Below are 23,827 nucleotides of genomic sequence, written 5' to 3'. Positions count from 1 at the left end.
ACTTAGACATGTGTTAGATGGCCTGGACACTTTACTTCCATTTTTCTCAGTTTGGCCAACAGTTTTTTCTTTTTTCTTTTTTTTTTTGTACCAGTGATTGAACTCAGGACCTTGCGTTTTCAAGGCAGGCACGATGGCACTGAGCTAAATCTCCAGCCCCAATAGTTTTCTCTTAATGATTCATTAATATAGTTTTTTTTGTTTGTTTGTTTGTTTTGGTACTGGGGATCGAACTCAGGACCTTGTGCTTTCGAGGCAGGCGGCGGAACCACTGAGCTAAATCCCCCACCCTCATTAATATAGTTTTATTACTCAATGATTTTGTGTAATACCCTGTAGTTCTCTGTTGAAAAAGTGCTGCAGTAAGTTTTTAAGTCCACTAGTGTATTACAGAGGACAAATGATGCCAAAGCCATGCTCAGTTCTGACTCCTTTCTTTTAAGTGGAATGCCATAAAATAATTTATGTCACCAGCCATGGTGGCACACGCCTGTAATCCTAGTACTCTGGAGGCTGAGGCAGGAGGATGCATGAGTTGGAGGCCAGCCTGGGCTATATAGTGAGTTCAGTCAGCCTGCACTATGTGGTGAGACCCTTTCTCAGAAAACCAAAAAATAAAACAAAATGATTCATGTCACATTTTCAAAGCATCTTCTAAAAAGATACCCTTCCTTTGTACCCTGCCTTCATCATTCATGGTTGTAGTTGCAGATACCTTAATCATTACTTTCAGGATGTTTTTTCAGTTCATCTCCCTCTCATTGCAAGGTCCGATCTTACGTATCCTTGGTGGAGACTGAGTACAGCTATGTTTTTGAAAGTTCCCTGTACATTGTTGCCTAAGGAAGTTTCTCAGCTGCTTCTTTGGTCCAGAATACAGCTGGGCTAAAGAGGCAGATTATCCTGTGCCCTGTGTGGAAGGGCGTGTGGAGGACACGGAAGGAGGGAGGCCGCTGGCCAAGCTGCAGATTGGCTTCTCCACGTGCTGTTTCCATCTCATCTGCTGTGGCCTGGGCAGGAGGAAAGGGTTAGGGCACAATGCTTTATCCCAGAGACCTGCGCTTTTATTGGAGAAGGATGCCCTGCTCGAGAGTTTTGGCTAGAACTGTCTCCTGGCTACCCTGGAATTTCAAGAGCTGCTAGAAAACTCAGTTTAGAATCCAGCCTCCGTGGAAGAGGAAGGTTAGTGAGTGACTTGTGAGTAGGTTACCCACAAGTTCCGCATCAGGCTTTTTCAGAATCGTCTGTCACTCCTTGCCTCTCTTCTCTGCTCTTTGTTTAGAGAAAGAGAAGTGCGTGTCCACAGGTGCTCTGCAGGCAGAAATCTGTCTCAGGTGGAAGAGGTCAGTCTTTGCTGAGCCCCTCCATGGGCCAGATAAAGCCACCCTGTCCTAGAGAGTGACCTGCTTTATTCAGAGTCTGCTGGTTTGAAGTTAGTCTCAGCCAGCAAACACCTCATCAGAAGCACCCAGAGTGGTATTTGGCCAAATATCCTGGCACTGAGTTGGCATAGAAAATCAGCCGTCACAGTGCTGCTACAGATGGGAATGACATCCCTTAGGAGTGTGGAACCAAAGGAGCGCTGAGAACCAAGGCCCAGTTTTGAGTGTGGTGAGTCACAAAGATAGGCAGACGCTCCTGTCCCTTTGTGTTTGCTGTAGAGAGACTGCTGGTCATACTTGCATTTATACAGCAGACCTGGAACGGTGTTTACAGCTTTCACCTGCTTGTGTAGAACAGTTTTGTAAGAACCAGTATTGGTGTTCCGTCTTTATTATTCTGTATATTCCAGGTGACCTCTGGGGTATAATCAGGAAAAAGAGTGAAAGTAGAAATAGAGGGAATGAGGTCAGAAAACTGGAATTTGAGGACAAAAAGAGAAAATAAGAGACAGATGTAAAAGTGCTGCGTTTGTCCCAGAGCTGATCAAAGAAACATCCTAATATGCTCTTCTTTTATAATTGCCAGTTACCTAGGAAAGGATCTCAGAGGATTAGAGGACATGGGGGAAAGTAGAGGAGAACAGTGGAAAATAGGAAATGCAAGAGGGGAGAATACAGTGTGTTAGCTTTCCTTCTCTGCAGCAGATCCCTGTGATCCACGAGTTACAGGAGGAAAGGGTTATTTTGACTCTAGTTTTCAAATGCTGGCTCCTTGGTTTCTGGGCCTGTGTGAGGCGAAATGTGACAGCAGAGCAGAGCTCCAGTTAGAATCCCTAAAATGTGCCTGGTCTCTAAACAGTAATGTTTCTTGCCAGGTGACAGGGCTCGGTACCCAGGGGTAGCTTCTAGCTCTCTGTCTCCAGGACAGTTACAGGAATGGCCTGAGTTCCTAGAGCTCCCTCCAGGTTACAATACTCTCGTGGTGACTCATTCTTAAAGAGCCATCAGGTGACCGCTCAGGTCATTGAGACCCCAGTGAGTGAGCGGCCCTGCTGGTTTGTGCCTATGGCGAGGCAGCACACGTGACAGGGCACAGGGCTGAGTGAAGCTGGTCGTAGCATGAGCCAGGGAGCGGTGAAGGGAGGGGAGGGGCTGGGGTCCCACAGTAACTCTTGGGGCAGACTCCCCACAGGTCTGTCACCTCCCAGGAGGGCCACTTGGGGGCTGGGCTTGAGGGGCGGGGGTTCAGACTCCAAGCTGGAGCACTCCCCAGAGTAAAGGATCCCTTATTGTGCTCTTCTTTTTATGTGGCCTTTCTAGCTCATGATTATACATAAAGCACTACACATTTATTGACTACAGAGCATTTACCGGTGACCGTACTGTGGTATCAAGCAGGTATCATGTGTGTTGGGTAAAATAAAAAACCAAAAGCAATGCCCTTTGACAGTCTGGCCCTCCTCCCTGGTTCCCTGGGCTTGAGGTGTGCACTTCAGTCAGGTCTGTCCCAAAGCCCCTGGAGGCTACAGTGTCCCAGTGACGGTTGCCTGGAATCACTTCTGTACAAGGCAGCCTGTAAACAGTAATGTTAGCCGTGGGAATGAAATTAATAAGGGCCATCTCTGTTTCTTGGTGATTTTTAACTTTACACTTAGTGGGGATGGATCTGTGACTAAGATAATCCCAACGTTCTCTGTCGCCGTAACTTGCCATGGGGCAGATGACTGTGATGGGAGGGCCTTGGCAGTGGTGTTAGCCTGGCGCACAGGGTCTCTTCCTGATCTGTGGCAGTCACAACGGCCTTAGCAGGATATCCCACCCGCTTGGCATGAAGATGGGTTTGGGTAAGTGCCATGCATTGAACTTAGCACTGTGTTCTGTTCTTGGTGAGTTCTGTTTCCTTAGCTGCCATTTTGTAATTGCAGAATCATTACTGAACAAGGTAACATCACTCCAGAAAGAAACTGCCGGGCCGGGGATTTAACTCAGTGGTTCCACCGCCTGTCTCGCAAGCTCAAGAACCAGAGTTTGATTCCCGGTACCAAAAAAAGAAAGAAACTGCATTTGCAGTCAGTCTCCATTCCCCACTGGAAAGCTCTGGGTGACCACTGATCTACTTCCTGTCACTCTATAACTCTGCTTGTTTTGGACAGTTCATATAAATGGAACTACACAGTATGTGTGTGTCTGCCATCTTTTCACGTGCATAGTGTTTTAGAGTTTCATCTACGCATGTATCAACATTCACTTCTGTGTTTTTCTCCCTCCCTTAGTGCTAGGATTGAACCTAGGCTCTGTGCATGCTGAGTATTCGCACTACCACAGCTGCACTCTCTGCTGGTCATTCATTCCTTTTTAAAGCTGAATAGCATTCCTTTTACATAGCTGCACCACATTTTGTTTAGCTGTTCATCTGCTGATGGACAGTGATGGACAGTTGAGTTATTTGCACTTTTTTGTTGTTATACTGGTATGAACATTTATGTGCAATGTTATTGTAGACATATTTTTCTTCCTCTTGGGTATATATGTGGGAATGGAATTTCTGAGTCATAGGGTATGTTAGCTTTTCCTTGATGGGACCAAAATATCCAACAGTTTACATCTTAAAGGAGGGAAGGTTGATTTGGGCTCATGGTTTCAGAGATTTCAGTTCATGTCAGCTGGCTCCATTGCTGTCAGGCCTGTGGAGAGACAGAGATTGCATCGAGGGAAGCTGCTCACGTGAGGGCGGCCAAGAAGCAGAGAAGAAAGGAGCCAGAGAAGACAGGCCCAGAGGCCAGGAGACCCCTCCAGCGGCCGAGCCCAGTCACCTGCCTCCTCCACCTGGTCCCACTTCTCAACATGGCTGCCTTGGGGTCAGGAGTGCCTCAGAGTTAAACCATTACGCATGGGAGCTGTGCTGAGCAATTTGAGGAGCTGCCAAACTACCTTCCAAGTGTGGCCACCCTGTTTGACATTGTCACCGGTGATGTGTTAAGTTCCAGTGTCTGCATATCCTTACCCACACTTGTTGCCTGTTTTTTTGATTGCAGGGCTCCTAATGAGTGTGAAGTGATATTACATTGTAGGTTGTTTTTATTTTGTTTTTGTTTGCCATGCTGGGGATCCAGTCCAAGACCTTAATACATGCTAGGCAGGCACTCTGCCCTGAGCCACACCCCTGCCCTTTATTGTAGTTTTGATTTGCATTTCCCTAGTGACTGATGCTATTGAGGGGTTTACCGTTGGACATCTTTGTATCTGATTGTGTTGTCTTTATTATTGATCGGTAAGCATTCCTTATATATTTTTAGTACAGGTTCTTTATCAGCTACATAGTCAGGATCTTGGTATGTATGTATTCCATGGTCCCGAACGCACTTATCTCCTGCCTCCTATGTGCTGGGATTACAGGTGTGTGCCTCCACACTGGGATAATTCATTTTGTTGATGGTATCATTTGCTTCACAGTTTTAAATTTTGATGTAGTCCAATTTATTTTTTCTTTGTCACTTCGATATCATATCTAAAACAGTGCCCAACTGAAGGTTATAGAGCTACACTCTTGTGGTTTTTTGTGTCTTTGTTTGTTTGGGTTTTTTTAAAGAATTTTATAGGGGGCTGGGGATTTAGCTCAGTGGTCCCGCCGCCTGCCTCACAAGCCCAAGGTCCTGAGTTCGATCCCCAGTCCAAAAAAAAAACCAAACAAACAAAGAATTTTATAGGGGCCAGGGATGTAGCTCAGTGGCACAGTGCCTGCCTAGCAAGCACAGGGTCCTTCCTGAGTTCGATCCCTGCTACCAAAAAAAAAATTTTTATAAATTTAGCACTTACATTTAGGTCTGTAATCCATTTTTAAATTAATATTTGGGGTTTTTTGTTCTTTGAAATTTTTATTAATATGTTTGCATTATGTAATTATTACATTCATTGTGGAGAATTAATACATGTACCCAATACATCTCAGTTATTTTTTTCCCCTTTCTCCTCCAGCCCTTTAATTAATACTCATGTATGGTGTGAGGTAGAAATCTAGTTTCATTTTGAGGGGAGAACTGTCCAGTTGTCACAGTATAGTTTGTTGAAACACTATCCTTTCTGCATTGAATGTCTTTGTATTGTAGAAAAATCAGTTTGCCACAAATATGAGTTTATTTCTCAATTCACTGACTTAAATATTTTTCCTTATGTGCCAGAATACTTTCTTGATTACAGTAGATTTATATTAAATTTTGAAGGTGACAAGTATAAATTCTTTCAATTTGTTTTCGTTTTTTTTCCAAAATTGTTTGACTCTTTTAGATCCCTTGGGTTCCTGTATTAATTTTTTAGATCAGTTTTATCACTGTGTAAAACAACCCACTGGGATTTGAGAGAGTCAATTTGAAAAGAGCCTTTATGTTTTATATTCCTAAGTGTAGATCCTGCCTAATTTATCCTTTTTTTTTTGGTACTGGGGATCGAACTCGGGTCCTTGTGCTTGCACAGCAGGTAGCGGAACCACTGAGCTAAATCCCCGGCCTCTAATTTATCCTTTCTTACAAAATTAATTTCTTTAGTTTTCTAAAGCTAGATTTCAGGTGTACATTAAAAAAATAATTTCTTACAATTAGTGTTAAACTAACCATGAAGAAAATACAAGGTAATTACTGTGTATATTGTTACAAACATAATATTATATAGGCTAAATAACTACAGCAAAAATTTCTACATACAGAAAAATTATGAAGAGTTCCCAGAGGTAACAATCTACATAAAATATAGAGCTTTCAGTGGTTTCACCACCTGCTGTGCAACCACAAGGACCCAAGTTCGATCCCCGGTACAAAAAAAAAAAAAATTATAAAATATAGAACTTTATAAAATAGACAAAATTCTTTTTTTTTGGTACCAGGGATCGAATTCGGGTCCTTGCGCTTGCATAGCAGGCGGCGAAACCACTGAGCTAAATCCCCGGCCCTTGCCTTGCTTTTTCTAACAAGATTCACTTTGAAAACATTGACCAAAGTTTATGTATGAAAGAAGTCGGTTACAAATAATTTCTTTAAAAATATGGATGAGGATTATAAAAATAAACATCTTAGATTTTTATGATGCTTTAGATTCCATCAGTCCCTCCAGTAAGACACGAGCAGGTGCTTGACAGCATGTGTGGTTTTCTTCTTTTTTAACTGATAAGTAATGATTATATATTTCTGGCATGTAGTATTAGTACCATGGTGCTTTAAGTTATTCAGCATGCATTTTATCTCACATCCTTCTTTGTGGTAAGTTGTTTTGTTTGATCAGTGAATACTGGTTTGCAGCAGAGCCTGTTGTGCTTCAGAAGCCCTGGAGACGTAAAACTTCAGGAGCTGCAGGCAGCACGGCCAACCAATTAAACCAGAATCTCTGGGAGCAGAACTTGGGTGCCAGAAGTACTTAGACGTTCCCCAGTGGATCCACATGCATCCAGCATGAAGAGCCACTGCCACAGACAGTTGAAAATGCAGGTGGGATTGAGCTGAAGCAAACCCTAATTAGCCTGAAATAGCTAATGCCTCTGAGCAGTGTCTCCACTGTAGTGATTGCTGAGGAGACTCCGATCAGGGTGTGCTCTGTGTGGCCTGCTCCAGGCCCCTGCATGCCGGTTGCACTGAAACCTCATTGCTGTGAGGAGTGCTGTGGAACCACCAGAACATGGGGATTTGCAGGTACCTTTACCTGTGCACCAGTTAGAAAAGATTATCTCATCACCAGAATCTCGCTGCAATTTGGCGTTAAGACCGGTGATGTGTACTACCATCTAGATGGGCATTTGCTGGGGAGGGGGTCCACTACTAAAAACAAGTTTATAAGCCTCCCATGCATTAGAAGAAGCACTAGCTTCAGAGTGGGAACTTGGTTCTAGTGTGAGTTCTGCTGTGTGACTTCAAACCAGCATGTTTGATCCATGCTTTGTAAGTCGAAGCCACCGGACTGGAGATGATCACCGAATCATTCACCAAGCTGAATTACCTGCTGTGGTCAGGCGAGGACACAGGGATGCACAGACCTAGGCTGTGCCCTTGATGTGCTCATGGAGCACAGATACACATGCTGGCCTTGTGAAGGTGGCCTTGGGAAGTGTTGGGGGATTACGGGGACTTGGAAGGGCATCACCGGGCTTCAGTATTGGGACAGATGCTGTTGTTGCCTGCTCAGCAGCCCTTCACCCAGGCTTGCTTTCCCAGCCACCTTTGCAGCTGAGCAGCGGCCTGGTGGCCCGGTGCCCACCCTCCCTTCCACCTCTTCCCCCTTTTTTTTCTTTTTTCAGTACCAGGAATTGAACTCAGGATCTTGGGCTTATGAGGCAGGCGAGGCATCACTGAGCTAAATCCCTGGCTCTTCGCCTTCCTTTATTTTGTGGAGATGTGGTTTTTGGTGCTCTAAGGGTCATCTTTAATTATGCAAGCATAAGAACAAAGGACTCCATGCTGAGCAGGGTCAGAAAATGGAAAGAACTTGGATCCTTGTTCTTGTCATCGAGCAACCACCCCTAGACCTCCTTCCTGTGGACTTACCAAGGTGATAAAAACCCCCATTCTTGGTGCCGCCTTGCTGCTCACAGAGAGGTCTGTGGGGCAGAGTGTCAGCATGAGCCGAGAGGCTGACGGAAGCGCTGGACCACAGACCACAGATGCCATTCCCCTGGCATCCAAATCTGTAATAGGCAGATAAAATGTCCCCGCTGGCACAGATAGCTTTGGATTGACCAAGGAACACTTCTTAATAAGAAAATACCAGAGCAGGACTGATTCAGATGTAAGACACCTGCTATTCTCACTATCACAATCAAAACAAACAGAATAGGGGAGCTGGGGATTTAGCTTAGTGGTTCCGGCACCTGCTTCGCAAGGGCAAGGTCCCGGGTTTGATCCCCAGTACCAAAAAAAAAATAAGCTTCATCTGCCATATCCACTGTACTGATTGGCACAGGCTGAGCCAGCTGTGTCTGTGAGCATGGGAAACTTGGCTGGTATGATGAGAGACCTGCATTTTGAAGTGATTTGAGTACCGAGTATGGCTGGCTCCGCCATATTGTACAGTGCAGGCCTGAAGTCAGACTGCAAGAATCCCCAGCTCTTCCATGCACATCTTCATTTAGTGTGTTCACCAGGAACAGTGGCAAAGGAGGGGAGCTGAGGGAAAATCCTCGAGGCCCGCACTCCGGTTGGGGTGGAGGAGCTGAGGCGAGGGCAACAGAGCTGGAGAAATCCAGCCATCACCCTGTGCAGAGAAAGGCAATGGCATTCATTCTCCAGGCACAGAAAGAAGGGCGGAAGACAGAGGTGGCTCTCCAGCTGCTGAGACAGCGGCCGGGCAGGCTGCACATGGGAAGAGTCTCTTAATTCACTGACAAGCAGGAGTCAGCGACTGCAGGATCTCGACAGGGTCCTGGTCCTGGGTCTTGTTAACAAGACTTTCTGATCCCGTCCATGGAATGATTGAGGCCAGTGAGGAACCCAGTCCCACTGGTTAAGTCCAGCTTACCTCAGGGGACTCGATTCAGCTCTGGCCTGAAGAACACACTCCCTTCTGGGAGTAGGTATTTCCTTCAGTGTCTCTGTTACACTTTTATATGAAATGCTCAAACTGCAGTCAAAACTTTAAGACAAACGAAGGCAAAGGGGCTAGGGATTTTGCTCTGCAGAACACTTGCCTAACACACACAGGGTCTTAGGTTCAAACCCCAGGACACTCCAGGGAAGAGGAAAGATGTGATCCACAGTCAGAAACAAAGTCAGTGGTGGATCCACAGGTGGCCCAGATACTGCAGTATTGGTGTCGTCTGTCAGAGACTTCAATAACTTCAGTGGAAGAGAGCAGATGCAGAAATAAACCCAGCACATTCAGCTCTGCTCCTTGACAAAGGGCCAGAAACACACTGGAGGAAAGGCAGCCTCTGTAATAAACAGTGCTGGGAAAGCTGGCTGTCCACATGCAGGAGACTGAGTCTAGACCCGTATCTCACCCTGTGCTCCACTAAACTCAGTGGGGCAAGGAACTAAATGTTAAAACAGAACCTGCTGGAGATAAAAATGGGTAAAACTCTCGAAGTCATAGGCGTAGGCAAAGACTTTCTGAACAGAACTCCCATTGCACAGGAAATAGTACAAGGAATCAACAAATGGGATCATATCAGATTAAAAGACTTCTGCACAGCAAAAGAAACAGCCAACAGAGTGAAAAGACAACCTACGGAATGGGGAAAATTTTTTGCCAGCTATTCCTCAGACAGGACTAATATCTAAAATAAGTACCTCAAAAAATTAGACCCCCCAGAATTAAAAGACAATCAAAAAAACAGGCAAGTGAAGTGAATAGATACTCCTAGAAGTACAAGTGGTGAATACATACATGAAAAAAATGCTCAACATCTCTGGCCAATAGAGAAATGCAAATTAAAGTAATGCTGAGATTCTTACCCATCATCAAGAAATCAAATGATAACATGCTGATGAGGCTGCTGGGAAAAAGGAAACCTGCATTGTTGGTGGGAATATAAACTAGTACAAACACTATAGAAAGCAGTATGGAGATTCCTTAAAAAACTAAAACTAGGGTTGTTAGTATTGAAATAGTTTAGCTTTGTATTTATAATATGGGTTTTATATAAAGTTTTAAAAAATCAAATGTACATATTCTCTGGAGGTTTTCTATTTAACATTAGTCCTCACTTTTGGTGTACACATTTTTCAGACTTTCATTAATAAAATGCTTATTTTATTAGTATTTAAAAAAAAAAACGAAAACTAGGAATCCCATTTGACCCAGCTATTCCCCTTCTAGATATCTTCCCAAAAGAGTTACAGATCTCATATTACAGTGATCCATGCATACCTGTGTTTATAGCTGCATAATTTATAATAGCTAAATCTTGGAAGCAGTCTATATGTCCATCAACAGATGAGTGGATGAAGAAAATGTAGTTTTACACAGAGAGGCATAACTCTGCCATGAAGAAAGATAAACCTGAGTCATTTGTAGGAAAATGGGCGTACCTTGAGACCATGATGTTAAATGAAATAAACCAGATATTCAAGCTTACATATCATTTGTTTTCTCTTACATGAGAAACCCAAAATATAAATAATAGGAAGTAGGGAGAGAGATCTTTCTCAAAGGGGAAAGAGACCCAAGAGATGAGGGGATGAAGGAAGAATTGATGTGGTGTGTATACTCCAGCTTCACAGGGCACATGAACACATACTGCACACATGGACTCAAAACGACCTGGAAAGAGAATTTTCACTGAGGAAAACCGTTACAAACCGAAACGAGGACCTGAAGGTGGATTTAAGAGCCAGAGAAGGATGGCAGTGACCCTGGGGCTGGGCTGGAGAAGCTTGAGAATAGCAGGCGTATCCGACTGTGAGGCTTGCTGGGGACTGAGGCAGAGCACACTGGAGAAACAGGAACTCGGAGAAGACAAGGGTGGCAGATCCAGGGGGAGAGCAAGATGGGTCAGTGAGCAGGCAAGACTAGCATCCAAGGCCTTGTGGAAGACTTCGCTTGTAGAAGGGGTTAAGCAGGACCAAGGGGAAGGAATTAGCTCGTGGAAAGCACTGTGGATACAGGTCGGGGACTGGATTGAGATTGGGGCAGAGGAGATTCGGAATGGCCAGTCAGCCGTGTTTGCAGTGCTCCAAGTGTGGGAATTAGCATGGTGGTAATGGAGATGGAAAGAAGGGGTTTTGGGTTTTTTTGTGGGGTTTTTTTGTATTAAATTTTTTTATTGGTACGTTGTAGGTATACAACACAAGTACATTTCTCATTGGGAATTGTACCTTTATATAATGCATCTTGGTTCTTATTTTTTCCCCATTCCTAGCCCTCCCTTCACGCCCTCCACCCTTCCCTATTTACAAAGCCTTTATTTCCATTTTTTCCATTTCTCATCATGTTTTCCTTTCCCTTCTTTCCTTTCCCCTGCCCCTCCCACTACCCCTACCCCTTTGGACCTTCCTATTTTTACATTATCGATTATTCATTCTAATCATTGGTACATTTTAGGTATACAATATAATGACATTCATCATTGGAAATTTGCACCTTTACATAGTCCCTCTTGGTTCTTATTTTTCACCCTTGTCCAGCCCTCCCTTCAACCCCTCCATTCCTCCCTATTTACAAAGATTATGTTCCTATTTTTCCATTTTCTCATATTAATCCCATTCCCTTCTATCCTTTCCCCTAGCCCTCCCACTTCCTTCCCTTTTGCCCCTTTTCTTCCTATTTCACATTACCTATTATACATTTAGTCCTTATTTACACTTTCAGTTTCTCACACCAGAGAAACTATTCAGTATTTATTCATGTGTGTCCTATTTATTTCACTTAAGAGTATCGCCTCAATATGCATCCACTTAGCTATAAATGTCTCTAATTTCTCATTTTTTATGGCTGAGTAGTACTCCATTTTATTAAAAAACCACATTTTCTTTATCCAGTCTCCAGTTGATGGGCATTTGGGCTGTTTCCAAGTTTTAGCTATTACAAACTGCGCTGCTATGAACATGGGTGCACATATATCACTGTGGTATGATTCTTTTAATTCTTTGGGGAAGATCCCCAGCAGTGGAATAGCGGGGTCAAATGGGATTTCCAGTCCTAGTTCTTTGAGGTATCTCCATACTGATTTCCACAGTGCTTGAACCAGCCTACACTCCCACCAGCAGTGGAGCAGGGTTCCTCTTTCCCCACAGCCCCGCCAGCATTTGTTATTGGTTGATGTCATGATAGCAGCCATTCTTTCTGGAGTGAAGTGGAATCTCAGCGTTGTTTTCATTTGCATCTCTCGAATGACCAGTGATGTTGAACATTTTTTCATGTATTTATTTGCTATTTCTACTTCTTTGTGTGAGAAATGTCTGTTCATTTCAGATGCCCATTTTTGGATTGGGTCTTTAAATTTGGGAGGTCTGATCTTTTTAAGTTCTTTATCGATTCGAGATAGTAGACCTTTGTCTGAGGAAGAGCAGGTGAAGACTTTTTCCCACATTGTGGGTTGTCTCTTCACACTGCTGGTGGTTTCTCTTGCTGTGCAGAAGCTTTTTAATAAGAAGAGATCCCATTTGTTGATTGTTTGTGCTAGTTCACGGGCAACTGAGATTTTGTTCATAAAATCTTTTCCTACACCGATGTCTTCAAGGGTTCTACCTAACCTCTGTTCCAACTGGTTCAGAGTTTCTATTTTAATATTTAGATCTTTAATCCATTTTGATTTTAGTTTAGTGCATGGTGAGAGATATAGGTCTAGTTTTAATCTTTGGCAAGTTGAAGCCCAATTTTTCCAGCACCATTTATTAAAGAGGCTATCTTTCCTCCAGTGAGGGTGTTTGGCTCTTTTGTCGAAGATGAGATGGCTGAGTGTGTCTGGCGTTGTTTCTGCATCTTCTAATCTGTTCCACTGGTCCTCAAGCCTGTTTCTTTGCTAGTACCATGCTGTTTTTATCACAGTAGCTTTGTAGTATAGTTGCAGGTTGGGGATTGTGATACCCCCTGCCATGTCTGTTACCTAGAATTGCTTTTGCTATTCTGGGTCTCTTCTTGCTCCAAATGAATTTTTGGATGTTTTTCTCGAGGTCTGTGAAGTATGGTGGGAGGGATGGTGGCCCGGAAGCCCCTTCCTCTGGGCCAGAAGCAGCGGGACAGAAGGTGGCCCAAAAGCCCTTTCCTCTGGGCTGGGAGCAGTGGGAGGGATGATGACCGGGAAGCCCCTTTCTCTGGATCGGGAGCAGTGGGACGACAGCTCAGAAGCCCCTACCTCTGGGCCGTGAACAGTGGGACTCAATACCTTGGTCTGGTGGTCTGGTGTCCTCTCCGTCTTTGTAGTGTGGAATCAGGTGGCTGCCTGTCTGCAGCGGGGTGATTCGGTGTCTTCCACGTGACTCAGGACCTTGTTAGGGCGTGCACAGACCTGCCTGTCTGCAGCGGGCTGATTCAGCGTGTGGGTTTGTTTTATCTGGCAGCATTGATCCCAGGGCCTCTGAACTGAGGTACATCCCCGACCCTTTTTATTTCTATTTACTTTGAGACAGGTTCTTGCTGAGCCAGGTTCATGCTGGCTCAAATTTGGAATCCTCCTGCCTCAGCCTCCCAGAGTATTGGTTCTCTCAATTTTTTTTTTGTCATTGTTACCGGGGATCAAACTTGGGACCTTCCACCTGCAAGGCAGGTGGCGGAAACCACTGAGCTAAATCGCTGGCCTCCCAGAGTGTTGGGATTACAGACATGCATCATCTGCATGGGTTCAGCTCTTAGATCAGCCAGTGCTGCAGTTACACTGATACTGTTCCTTCAGATTTTCAATCTTGTGTAATAGATGCTGATAAACATACTGATTTTCACATAATAAAAAGACTCAGTTTCCAGGGTGACTAATTTTGTTAAGGGTTACAATTAACCTTGTAAGCTTAGAGGAACAACGATCAACAGTTCAGAATTCCATACAGAACATATTAAAATTTCTTCACAATTGAAACATGAGTGTCTGGAATCAGAATTGCCTCTGCCATCCCTCAAGTGACAGTTTGTTGTTGTCTTTCAAGTCATTTCTTCATTTGTCAATTTGGTATTTATCAAGCAACTCAAAATTTCTCCCAGAGAGCCTATTTTTATTTCCGCAGGTGGGAAGGTTTCTGTTACCTTTCTTTGCTTTTCTGACTTAACACAGCCGAAGTGTTGCCCTGGATGCTTACTAAATCCATACCGACCACGAGACGTTACCCTCAGCCTCGCCTGTACCCTGTAGCACACACTTCAGTACTGTGAGATGATGGAGCTAGTAGCAGTGCTAGTGGAATTCAGTGTTCTGTTTGTTTTACAGGGAAAATATTTGTCCCCAAGCAGAAACCTGTACAGACCTTTACAGAAGAAAGTATCTCTCTTGACCCAGAGTTAGAAGAGGCTTTGACTAGCGCTTCGGATACAGAGCTGTGTGACCTCGCAGGTGAGTGGCATAGCAGGGAGGGGGCACCAGCACGCACCTCTGTAGGGCACAGCAGGAAGCCCTGGGCCAGCCGCCAGTGTGACTCCCCCGGTGGCATTCTTATACTCAGAGCTGACTGTCTGCTTGACCCCTTCTCGTGTCTCCACACTGAGTCTTTCTGGACCTCTCACCGCCAGTTCTCAGCTGGAGGCTGTCCTGCTGGAGTGAGGGAGGTCGCAGGGTCGGCCGTTCTGTGTCCTCCGGAGACCAGCGCTGGTCGCTGGGAGGAAGGGACGGTCAGCCCTGACTGGCCCCATGCTCCACCTCCCTGACTCAGTGCCGTGCTCATCCCTGCCCAGTGCTCCCCAGGGCCGGTGTCTCCCCACCTGCTATGCAGATTCCCGTTCCCCTCGGCACGTGGGGAGCCCTCGTACCCCATAATACCACAGTGACCATGTCGGAAGGCAGCAGCCTACTCCTTCGGGGCAGCCCTAGGAGGGGAGAGACGAAGTGAGGCATCCCAGCTGAGCGGTGGTCGCCCCTGCGGGACTCCTCTGGTGGACCTGTCAGAGGGGAGTGGCCAGGGGACACTGGTTTCCACTTTGTACAAAAGACCATCAAAAACAAAAGCTGCCGTTTCCCTCTTACATGTCATTTTTAAGGGATGCTACTTTATTCTTAAATAGAATTTACTGATACTCTGAGTATGCTGGGGTCAGGCTGGCTCCACTTGTGGACCTGAATTAAAAAAATGGGGAAATCCAAGTTCAGAAATGGAGAAAATAACAAGGGTATTGAATAGGAGATTTGTAATCTAAAGGAATTTGTAATCACTTTGTCTCCCTTTTTTCTTTTTTTTGTTTCTCTTATGGCTGTAAAAATCTGTATTTAAGGTACAGTGGATATTGGGAAATGGGAAGAAAGTGTTCAAATGGGAAGGGGAATGGGAGGAGGGTGGGAGAAAGGAAGGAAGGGACAAAAAAAGTGAAAATAGAAGGAAAATTGGAAACAAAGTTTTTGTACATGGGGAGAGTAAGGGCGCTTGAGGGGAAGAATGGGATATAGTAAAATAAAATTTAATTTAAAAATAAATAAAAACCTGTATTTAATTTAGTCATAAGCCAGGCAGAGTGACGAACACCTGTGGTCCTCGCTACTCAAGAAACTGAGGCAGGAGGACCTCCTGAGCCTAGGAGCTCAAGTTCAGCCTAGGCAACACAGCGAGACTCTGTCTCTGAAACAGGAAAAAGAAGTTCTAAACAAATGGAAATAAAAACTAACTTTCTTCTTCCCTCTTTATAGCTATCCTTGGGATGCACAACTTGATAACAAATACTCAGTTCTCTAACATTGTGGGAAGTAGTAATGGTGTCAACCAAGAGCATTTTTCGAGTGAGTATTAAAGATGCTCTATGAATTCCACTTTTCTATTAAATACATTTTATTTTCTCCCTGTAAAGTCTTTGGTATTTACATACCCAGTGTTATACACATATACTTGAAACTTGAAATTCCAGCTTGATAGTATTGACAGAGAACACCACTGAAAATAGAATATTAAATAACTTATGCTTAATGTGTCAGCACCTGTTTATGGGAACCACTCTCACCTCACTAAGTAGTATTAGTGGTGTAAAAACTAATCACACTTATTTTTTATTAGTATTTTATTATCAATGCTACTGATTTTTAAGAAATCCACAGCAATTCTGACAAATTTCTGTAAAATCAGATTCAGGGGAAACCACCAAAACACTGAGCCCCTAAACCTGTCAGGCTGACACAGAGTATTACATTGCTTAAAACAAAGCTTTTTAAAAAATGTATTTGTAGAGCCATGTGTAGTATGCAGTGCGTTCCTGTAATTCCAGTTGCTTGGGGGGCTGAGGCAAGAGGATAGAAATTCAAGTCCAGCCTGGGCAACTTAGCAAGATCCTGTCTCAGAATAGAAAATAATGAAAGAGCTGGAGCCATAGCCAGTGGTAGAGCACTTGCCTGCTATGCACAAGGCCCTGGCCTGGGCTCCAAGCACCACAGAAGCAGAGCTGGTTCACTCATCATTGAAGCCTAGCCAGGTCCAAGTTTCCCTTATCTCAAAAGTCATCTCACACCTGGTCAATCTGGGCCTAAATACAGGTTGCACATTACACATGGTGCTCCTTTTCAGTCTCTATTTCTGATCAGTTCTCTCCACCTTTTACCCCTTTTTTCATGCCATTTATTTGTTGAAGAAACTGGGTTATTTGTTCAGTAAAAATTTCCACATTTTAGATTTGGCTGATTACAACCTTATGGTGGTGTTTTTCTACCCCCTGTTTTGGTAAACTGTTAAGTGTAGCAACTTGATCAGAGTCGAGTGCAGGGTTTCTGATCTTGTAAGAATGCTTCACAGAGAAATCTCTCTTTCACCCTGTACTAAAATCAAATGAGAATAGATCTAAGACCAGAGACTTTGCAAGGCTGGAAGAAAGCATAGGAAAATACTTGAAGCCATATCACAGGCAGAGTCTTCCTGAATAGGCCCCGATGACCTACTATAAAAGATAGTATTGGGAATCAACAGACGCGTCCAACTGAAAGCTACACGGCAAAGGAAATCATTAACAGTGAAGACAGCCTACAACAGAGGGAGAAAAATGGCTAGGTACTCTTCTCATAAAGGAATCATATCTAGAAAATACAAAGAACTCAGAAATTCTTTAATTTCCCCCAAATGAATGGCTCAGTCAACAAATGAGCAAATGAACTGACACTTCTCTAAAGAAGTAGAATACTGACGGTCAATAAGTATATAAAAGAAATGTCCAGCATCTTTAGCCATTAGGGAAATACAAATCAAAACTGCACTGAGTTTTCATTACAGAGTGGCTATCATCAAGAATGTTAAAAAAACTTTTGATTCTTTTGGGAACATATCCAGGAGAGGTGTGGCTGGGTCAAGTGGAATTTCTATTTTGTTTTTTGAGGAATTGCCATACTGATGAAAAACATCACACTGCAGTGATGCATGCATGCCCTTCTTTATAGCAGCACAATTCATAATACCTATGCTTTGGAAATAGGTGTGTGAATAAAGGAAGTGTAGTATAGACACCCTGTGGAACATTATCCAGCCATAAAGAGTGAAATCATGTCATCTGCATGAAGATGGATAGGACTAGAGACATCATGTTAAGTGACATAAACCTATCTCTGAAATTATGGTGACATGGTGGGGTGTACCTGTAACCCCAGCACTGGGGAGGCTGAAGCAGGAGAATCACAAGTTTGAGACCAACCTGGGCTACACAGTTGAGACCCTGTCTCAAAAAAAAAGTTGAGTATTATATGTTTTCTCTTATATAAACAACCTGAAAATGAGTGAGGGAAATGAATGAATAAATGAGAGATGGCAGGAAACCAGAAGGCAGTTTTTAGTGATGTGGAGGGGGGAGAGAAAAGAGGAGGAAACAGAGGTGAAAATAATCGAAATATGTTATATATACATATACCAACATACCAGAATGCATGTCATTACTCTGTATTACAAATATGCGTTAATGAAAAGGCGGCCCTTCCTCAGTGGTGACTGACACATGAAGAAAGGTTATCCTGTCTGGGCCTCGTCTCCAGGGAGCGAGATTGATGTGGAGGCCACGTGGTCCCAGGAACCTGTTCCCCATGACCTCAGCATCCTGATGACAGGGCCGTTATGCCATTAAGGGCAGGGTGGTTTGCCGACATCCTGTGGAGTAGGGAACAAAACCTGCCGGTTTTGTGCAGCTTAGGACCTTTTCATTCAGTGAGGAGGAAGTGTTTCCATCGCCTCGATGTGCTGTCTTGAAGAAGACGGCCCGGCTGAGCAGGCACAGCTCAGGCCTGCTGTGCTCGGGGGAAGCTTTTGGATGAGGGACTTCTGGGGATGTGGAGAAGGAGCCTTAAGTCACTTCTGCTGAGTCCAGGCATGTGGGGGAGATTGGGAGAGGTGTGTCACGTCAGTGCCTGTGCCCTCTGTGGGTGTCACCCAGCCCAGTCCACTCCTTTTGTTTGTCACCACAGATGTGGTGAAAGGCGAGAAGATTGTCCCAGTATTTGATGAGCCACCAAACCCAACCAACGTTGAGGAGAGCTTGAAGAGAATCCGGGAGAACGACGCCTGCCTCGTGGAGGTCAATCTGAACAATATAAAGGTAAGTGTCACGCGGTTGGTGAAGTGGGCTGGAGTGGCTTTCAGTCAGCCGAACCCGGCTGACGCCTGGCTCGTTCTTTCTACTTTCTTACTTCTAACCGTATGCTACCATAGGCCCTCAGATTTTAGAAATTACAGTATTACAGAATCATAAAAATGTACACCCTACAGGCAGTCAGTGAATCTAACATTTAAGAACTTTGGTTTGGTTTTGTTTTTTAATGAGTTTTCCTAAGGTATTATTTACATGTAGTAAAATCCCCTTGAGTGTGCAGCCCTGGGGTTGTGACAAGTGTGTGCAGTTAGGCAGCCACCACCACAGTCAGAAGTGAAGCGTGTCCGTCGCCCGGACGGTGCTCAGCTTGCTCCTTGCCCTCTGACGACCATGGCGGCTTTTCCTTCCCCTTCCTGTGGCTCCTCCAGATGCCATGTGAATGGAGTTGGCCAGAGTGCAGTGTTTGTGCTCGGCGTCCTCACCTGGCGTCCTGCATTTGAGGCCCTCTGTGGTGGGGGGCATCCGTAGTTGGTCTCTGTTGCTGAGCAGTATTCCTCCGCACGGAGGGGTGGCTCCTGGTTTACCCATCGGCAAGTGGTCGACTGGTGCGTGGCTTCCGGGTTAGGGCCCTTAAGCACTTCACGGTTCCCCAGGTGTCACTCAGGCTGTGCGTTTGTTTACAGACTGACTGTCCTGAGCATCACTAGGGCAGGTGTTTTTTCACCCAGCCAATTCTTACATTGAATAAATTCGATAGCACTCTTGTTTGTTTATTGTTATCTTCTAAAACTTAATGAAAAAATTTGCAATTTTTGGTCACCCTGCATTTAAGTAATTGGACTGGTAAGTGGGTTATATGATGAAGCCACTGCACACTTGCATACAGGCTCTTGGGTGAACATGTGTTTTTATCTCTCGAGTACATACATGGAAATGAGCTTTCTGAGATCTTCCTGGGCTTGAAACTACACCTCTTCCTGGGGTCGCGTATATCTTGCCCATTGTGCATAACCTTCATTTCACAGTCTTTATTTTAGATCTTGATTTCTGAGCCCCAGGGTGCAGGGAGGAAGCACCTGAGATTAGATGAAGCCAGACAAGAGACCCTGTGCCCATTAGTGGGTGGGGAAAGCCGGTGTCCTTGCTTCAGCCCCTTGTCTCCAGAAAAGATGAATGGTGTGAAAGCTACAGGGTGGACAAGGACTGGAGCCTCGGTTCCCAGCCAGGGAGTCGGCATTCTCTGGCTATGTTCCCTCAGGAGTGGTGGGTTGAGCGCTGATAGCTGGCTGAGAAAGGCAGTCCCTGCCCTGGGTTGCATCAGCAGAAACATGGGTCTGCTCTGCATACCAAGGCAGGCTTCAGGACAGACAGTAACACAAGCAGGGGAGCAAGAGCTTCTTTAGCCTGAGTGCAAGACAGTGCGGTGTGTGCTCTGCCCTTCCCCAACAGCTTGTGCACATGCGCCAAGCGGAGAAGCCAGACAGCTAAGAGGAGGCTGTCTTGGTCCTACTCGTCGACTGGTGTCTGCTTATATAATTTCTGAGGCAGAATGCAAGTACAAATGTATTTGGTTAAAGGACTGAATTTCTTGAGAACTAAAATGTAATGATGTTTCACATTATCTTTCAAGAACATCCCGATTCCAACCCTAAAGGACTTTGCGAAGGCTTTGGAAAACAACACGCACGTGAAGCACTTCAGCCTTGCAGCCACCCGGAGCAACGACCCCATTGCTGTGGTGAGTGCCCTGCTGTTGATGAGGTCGGAGCCATGTGTCCTGCCTGGGCATTCTGCAGCAGGTTAGACTGTGACTTCAGACAGGAGATCTGCCATTTTCAACTATCCTTTTATTGTTATTTTTCCCTGAATTTCTTTCCTATGAATTTTTAAAAACATAAATGGGGGCCAGGTGTGAAAGCACATGCCTGTCATCCCAGCACTCAGGAGGCTGAGGCAGGAGTATCACCAAGAGTTCGAGGCCAGCCTGAGCTACATAGCGAGACCCTGTCTCAAAAAAACCCAAAACAAAACCCAAACCTTATATGGGGCTGAGTGGCTTAGTGGTACCGTGTGTGAGGCCCTGGGTTCAGTCCCCCAAACTACAAAAGAAAAAGTCATAAATGGAATCATGTGATAGACGTATGCTGTTCAGTACCCTGGAAGTGTTTCCGTGTCTACTGTTTAGCTCTGCCATCTGCAGGGGGTTTCATTTTGGATCTGTAGTTCTGGGTGTTCCTTGTCTGGGGCGATGGTCACTTTGTAGCCGAGCCTGGCTTTGCCCTGGCTCTGTCAGTGGTGCCTGCACACCGATCAAGTCTGTGTGAGACCCGGGTCAGCCCCGATCGGGGTGTGAACATCTCTCTCACTCGGCGTGTCATGGAGGACGTCACTTCTTCGGTTGCCCCGGCCTGGCTGGACATTCCTGGGTCCCCATACCTGAGGCCTCCGCGTCTCCCAGCCTCTGGACACTGGAACAGCCCAGGGCCTGGCCTCCCCCTGCAATGCTGTGTCATCCACCAGTGAGACTGCCCCAGTCCAGCCACCTGGCCTCTCGTCGTCGTCCCAGTGTGCAGCCCCCCACTCCCCAGCAAAGTGCACCCCCCAGAGCCGCCACCGTCTCCTCTCACAACCTGAAACACAAGCTCTGCCCTGTCTCAGAGTGTCACTGGAGCCCGGCCACTTCTCACCCCTTCCTGCCTGCTGCCCTGGCGCGGCCAGGTGATGGTGGCAGCCTTCGTCTTCACCCACTCTGCCCGCCCCACGGGCAGGAGCAGCAGCAAGAGTGCTTTGCTTGTCACTGTGTGCTCGGCGCTGTCCCGCAGCTTCCTGTCCCACCGAGAGGAGAGGAAATCAGAGTCGGAGCTGAGCAAAGGCCTGTCGGGCCTCTGTGAGGGGCGGGCGCTGTGCCCTCGACACCCTCATGTCCTGCTCTCACCATGTCCTCAGCCGCCCTGTGGTGCTGGTTCCCAGAGTGGGGCGGGTCTGCGCTCTTGTCCTCTCTTCCCAAGGCGCTGCACAGTTTCATGTTGGCACTGCGTTTGAGGGTGGGTTCAAGCGAGGCCCTTCCCAACCATCCTGTGTGGAACAGGGACCCCATTCCTGGCTGCCTGGGGCCCTGCCACTTCCATCTCCCAAGGGTGAGGGAGCCAGGGCAGAGGGAAGGGCTTTGTTCAGAGCCGGGTCCTCGGAGTCAGAGGGGCTCCTGTGGCCTGGGGTCACCGCCTCACCGTGGCCGGCCTGTTACAGTGACAAGGGAGCGCCAGGAAGCCCTGCGTGTTCTTCCCTCCCTGTCCTGTCCAGGCCTCTGATGCCCTCCACACAAGGTTTGGAGAAGCACTCGTCTCTAGGAGAAAAAATTCTGACCATTCTTTTCCTTTTTTTTTTTTTTTCTTTTGTGGTACTGGGGATCGAACTCAGGACCTTGCACTTGCAAGGCAGGTGCGGCACCACAGAGCTACATCCCCAGCCCCTCTTACCTTTCTTTTATTTCTTTTTTGCTTTATTTTGGTTTTTTTGGGATAGGTTCTCACCATGTAGTTCAGGCTGGCCTTGAACTCACTATGTAGCCCAGTCTAGCTTTGAACTCTTGGCGCTCCTCCTGCCTCGGCCTCCTGGGTGAAAATTCTGAATTAAAGATCCAGTTCAGGGCCAGGGATTTAGCTCAGTGGTTCCGGTGCCTGCCATGCAAGCACAAAGTCCTGAGTTCGATCCCGGGTACCAAAAAAAAAAAAAGATCCAGTGCAGCCAACACCCACCCCAGCGCTCCCCACCACTGACATTCCATTGTGCTTGTCTACCTGCACAGAATGCAGAGCCCCCCGACAGGCACATTAGGTTCTGGCTAGATCTGCAGCACAGGGCTGTCACTCACAGCCATCGGCAATACGGAGTTTGCCCCCTGGGTGGATGGGTCATCTTTGAGGGAAGGGATGGTGGGTGTGGGCCCCAGGTTTCTCTAGGCCCCTCCCTCCTGCTCCGCCTTCCCCTGCACTCTACCGTGTTTTCTGGGTCTCGCCTGGGCCGTGGCGCCCTCCAGGCGTCTCACAGCAGCTCACACTCAGCACCCCACTCCTGCGCTCCCTCCCTCCCCCCCCCCCTCTCCCCTCTCCCCCCCTCTCCCCCTCTCTCACTCTCCTCACTCTCCTCACTCCGGCTGCTCATCAGTCCACGTGGTGAGCAGAACGCCCAGCACCGACCCCGTCCCCTGCTGAGGGCCAGGGAAGGGGTTGACGACGCCACCCTGAGGAGCTCTGCTCCTGGGCTGGTGCTCTCTCCGTGGTTGTCTGTGGTCTCCTGCCCGGGGCGCTCCCTCCTGGACAGCCTTGGAGAGTGATTTCCCCTCACCTCAGCTTCACGCTGACCCTGAAGCGGGGTCTCTGAAGAGGCGCTGATGAGACCAGTGCCCTCAGAGACGAAGCAGGGGCCCAGGAGGAGGAAGTGGGCAGGGAGCATGAGGCTGAGGCGATAGGTGCCAAACCTAGAGCCTGACTCGGCTCTGGGAGGTGGGCGTGTGTTGGGCCCGGCGTGTGGAGAGAGGCATGCGGCGGCGCTTACGGTAAACAGTGCGTCCATGTAGGGCACGAGCGGCGTGTGGCACAGATGCTCAGGTCCTGCGTTCCTTCCACTCCTAGGCTTTTGCAGACATGCTGAAGGTGAACAGAACTCTGAAGAGCTTAAATGTGGAGTCCAACTTCATCACAGGAGCGGGGGTTCTGGCCCTGATCGACGCCCTGAGGGATAACGAGACCCTGGCAGAGCTCAAGGTCGACAATCAGGTCAGCGGTCTGCTTCGGGACTGAGAGGGACCCGTGTCTGTGTGGCATGTGCCAGTGTCCATGGCCACCCCACCTGTCATTCTAAGAGCTCGGTGGCAGGGATGCCGCAGCAGCCAGGTGCTGACTGGGACTGACTCCGCGCCCCAGCACGCTGAGCTCTGCAGTGCAGTTCCCATCGAGGCTCCTGTGTCCTTCACCTGTCAGCGCTCCCGGTGCCCAGGTCCAGGGCATGCCCCTGGGGCCAGCACTGGCTCCCATCCCAGGGCCTCTTGTTCTTTGCTTGAGAAGTAACTTCAGTTCTGTACAACACTGGGAAATGTGTCCCGGCCCTTCAGAGTTGGTTTTATTGACTCTGAAGGTGGAGAAGAGGATCACATCTGAAGATTCGGCCAGGTGCCACTGCGTCCATGCCGTAGGCTTTCTAGGTGAAGCAGTGAGGACGTGCTAATGCACTCAGAGCTCTGCCGCCATCCACCATCCGCCGTCGCCACACACACAGAGCGCTCTCCTCACCCGAGGGGTCGCCGTGCTTACCCGCCCCACTCTGGATTTGCCTGTCCGTGCTCTGTGTCT

General features: G+C 46.8%; 1 protein-coding gene across 4 annotated transcripts in view; it reads left to right on the top strand.

Moving 5' to 3' along the window:
- Positions 1-23,827, top strand: part of Tmod3 (tropomodulin 3) — a 60,191-nt gene that overhangs the window by 28,145 nt on the left and 8,219 nt on the right. For all 4 annotated transcript variants that reach the window (XM_087180563.1, XM_004835399.4, XM_087180554.1 and 1 more), the window contains exons 4-8: positions 14,215-14,337; positions 15,619-15,708; positions 18,355-18,485; positions 20,110-20,217; positions 23,111-23,254. In XM_087180563.1, the coding sequence (XP_087036689.1) occupies positions 14,215-14,337; positions 15,619-15,708; positions 18,355-18,485; positions 20,110-20,217; positions 23,111-23,254 (596 nt within the window). The remainder of the gene's footprint in view (positions 1-14,214; positions 14,338-15,618; positions 15,709-18,354; positions 18,486-20,109; positions 20,218-23,110; positions 23,255-23,827) is intronic.

Source organism: Heterocephalus glaber, unplaced genomic scaffold (assembly GCF_053883595.1).
Source record: "Heterocephalus glaber isolate CG9 unplaced genomic scaffold, H.glaber_assembly_v1.0 deba00000122, whole genome shotgun sequence".
Classification (NCBI taxonomy): domain Eukaryota; kingdom Metazoa; phylum Chordata; class Mammalia; order Rodentia; family Bathyergidae; genus Heterocephalus; species Heterocephalus glaber.
The sequence above is the reverse complement of the archived record's forward strand: the minus strand, read 5'-3'. Positions and strand labels throughout refer to the sequence as shown.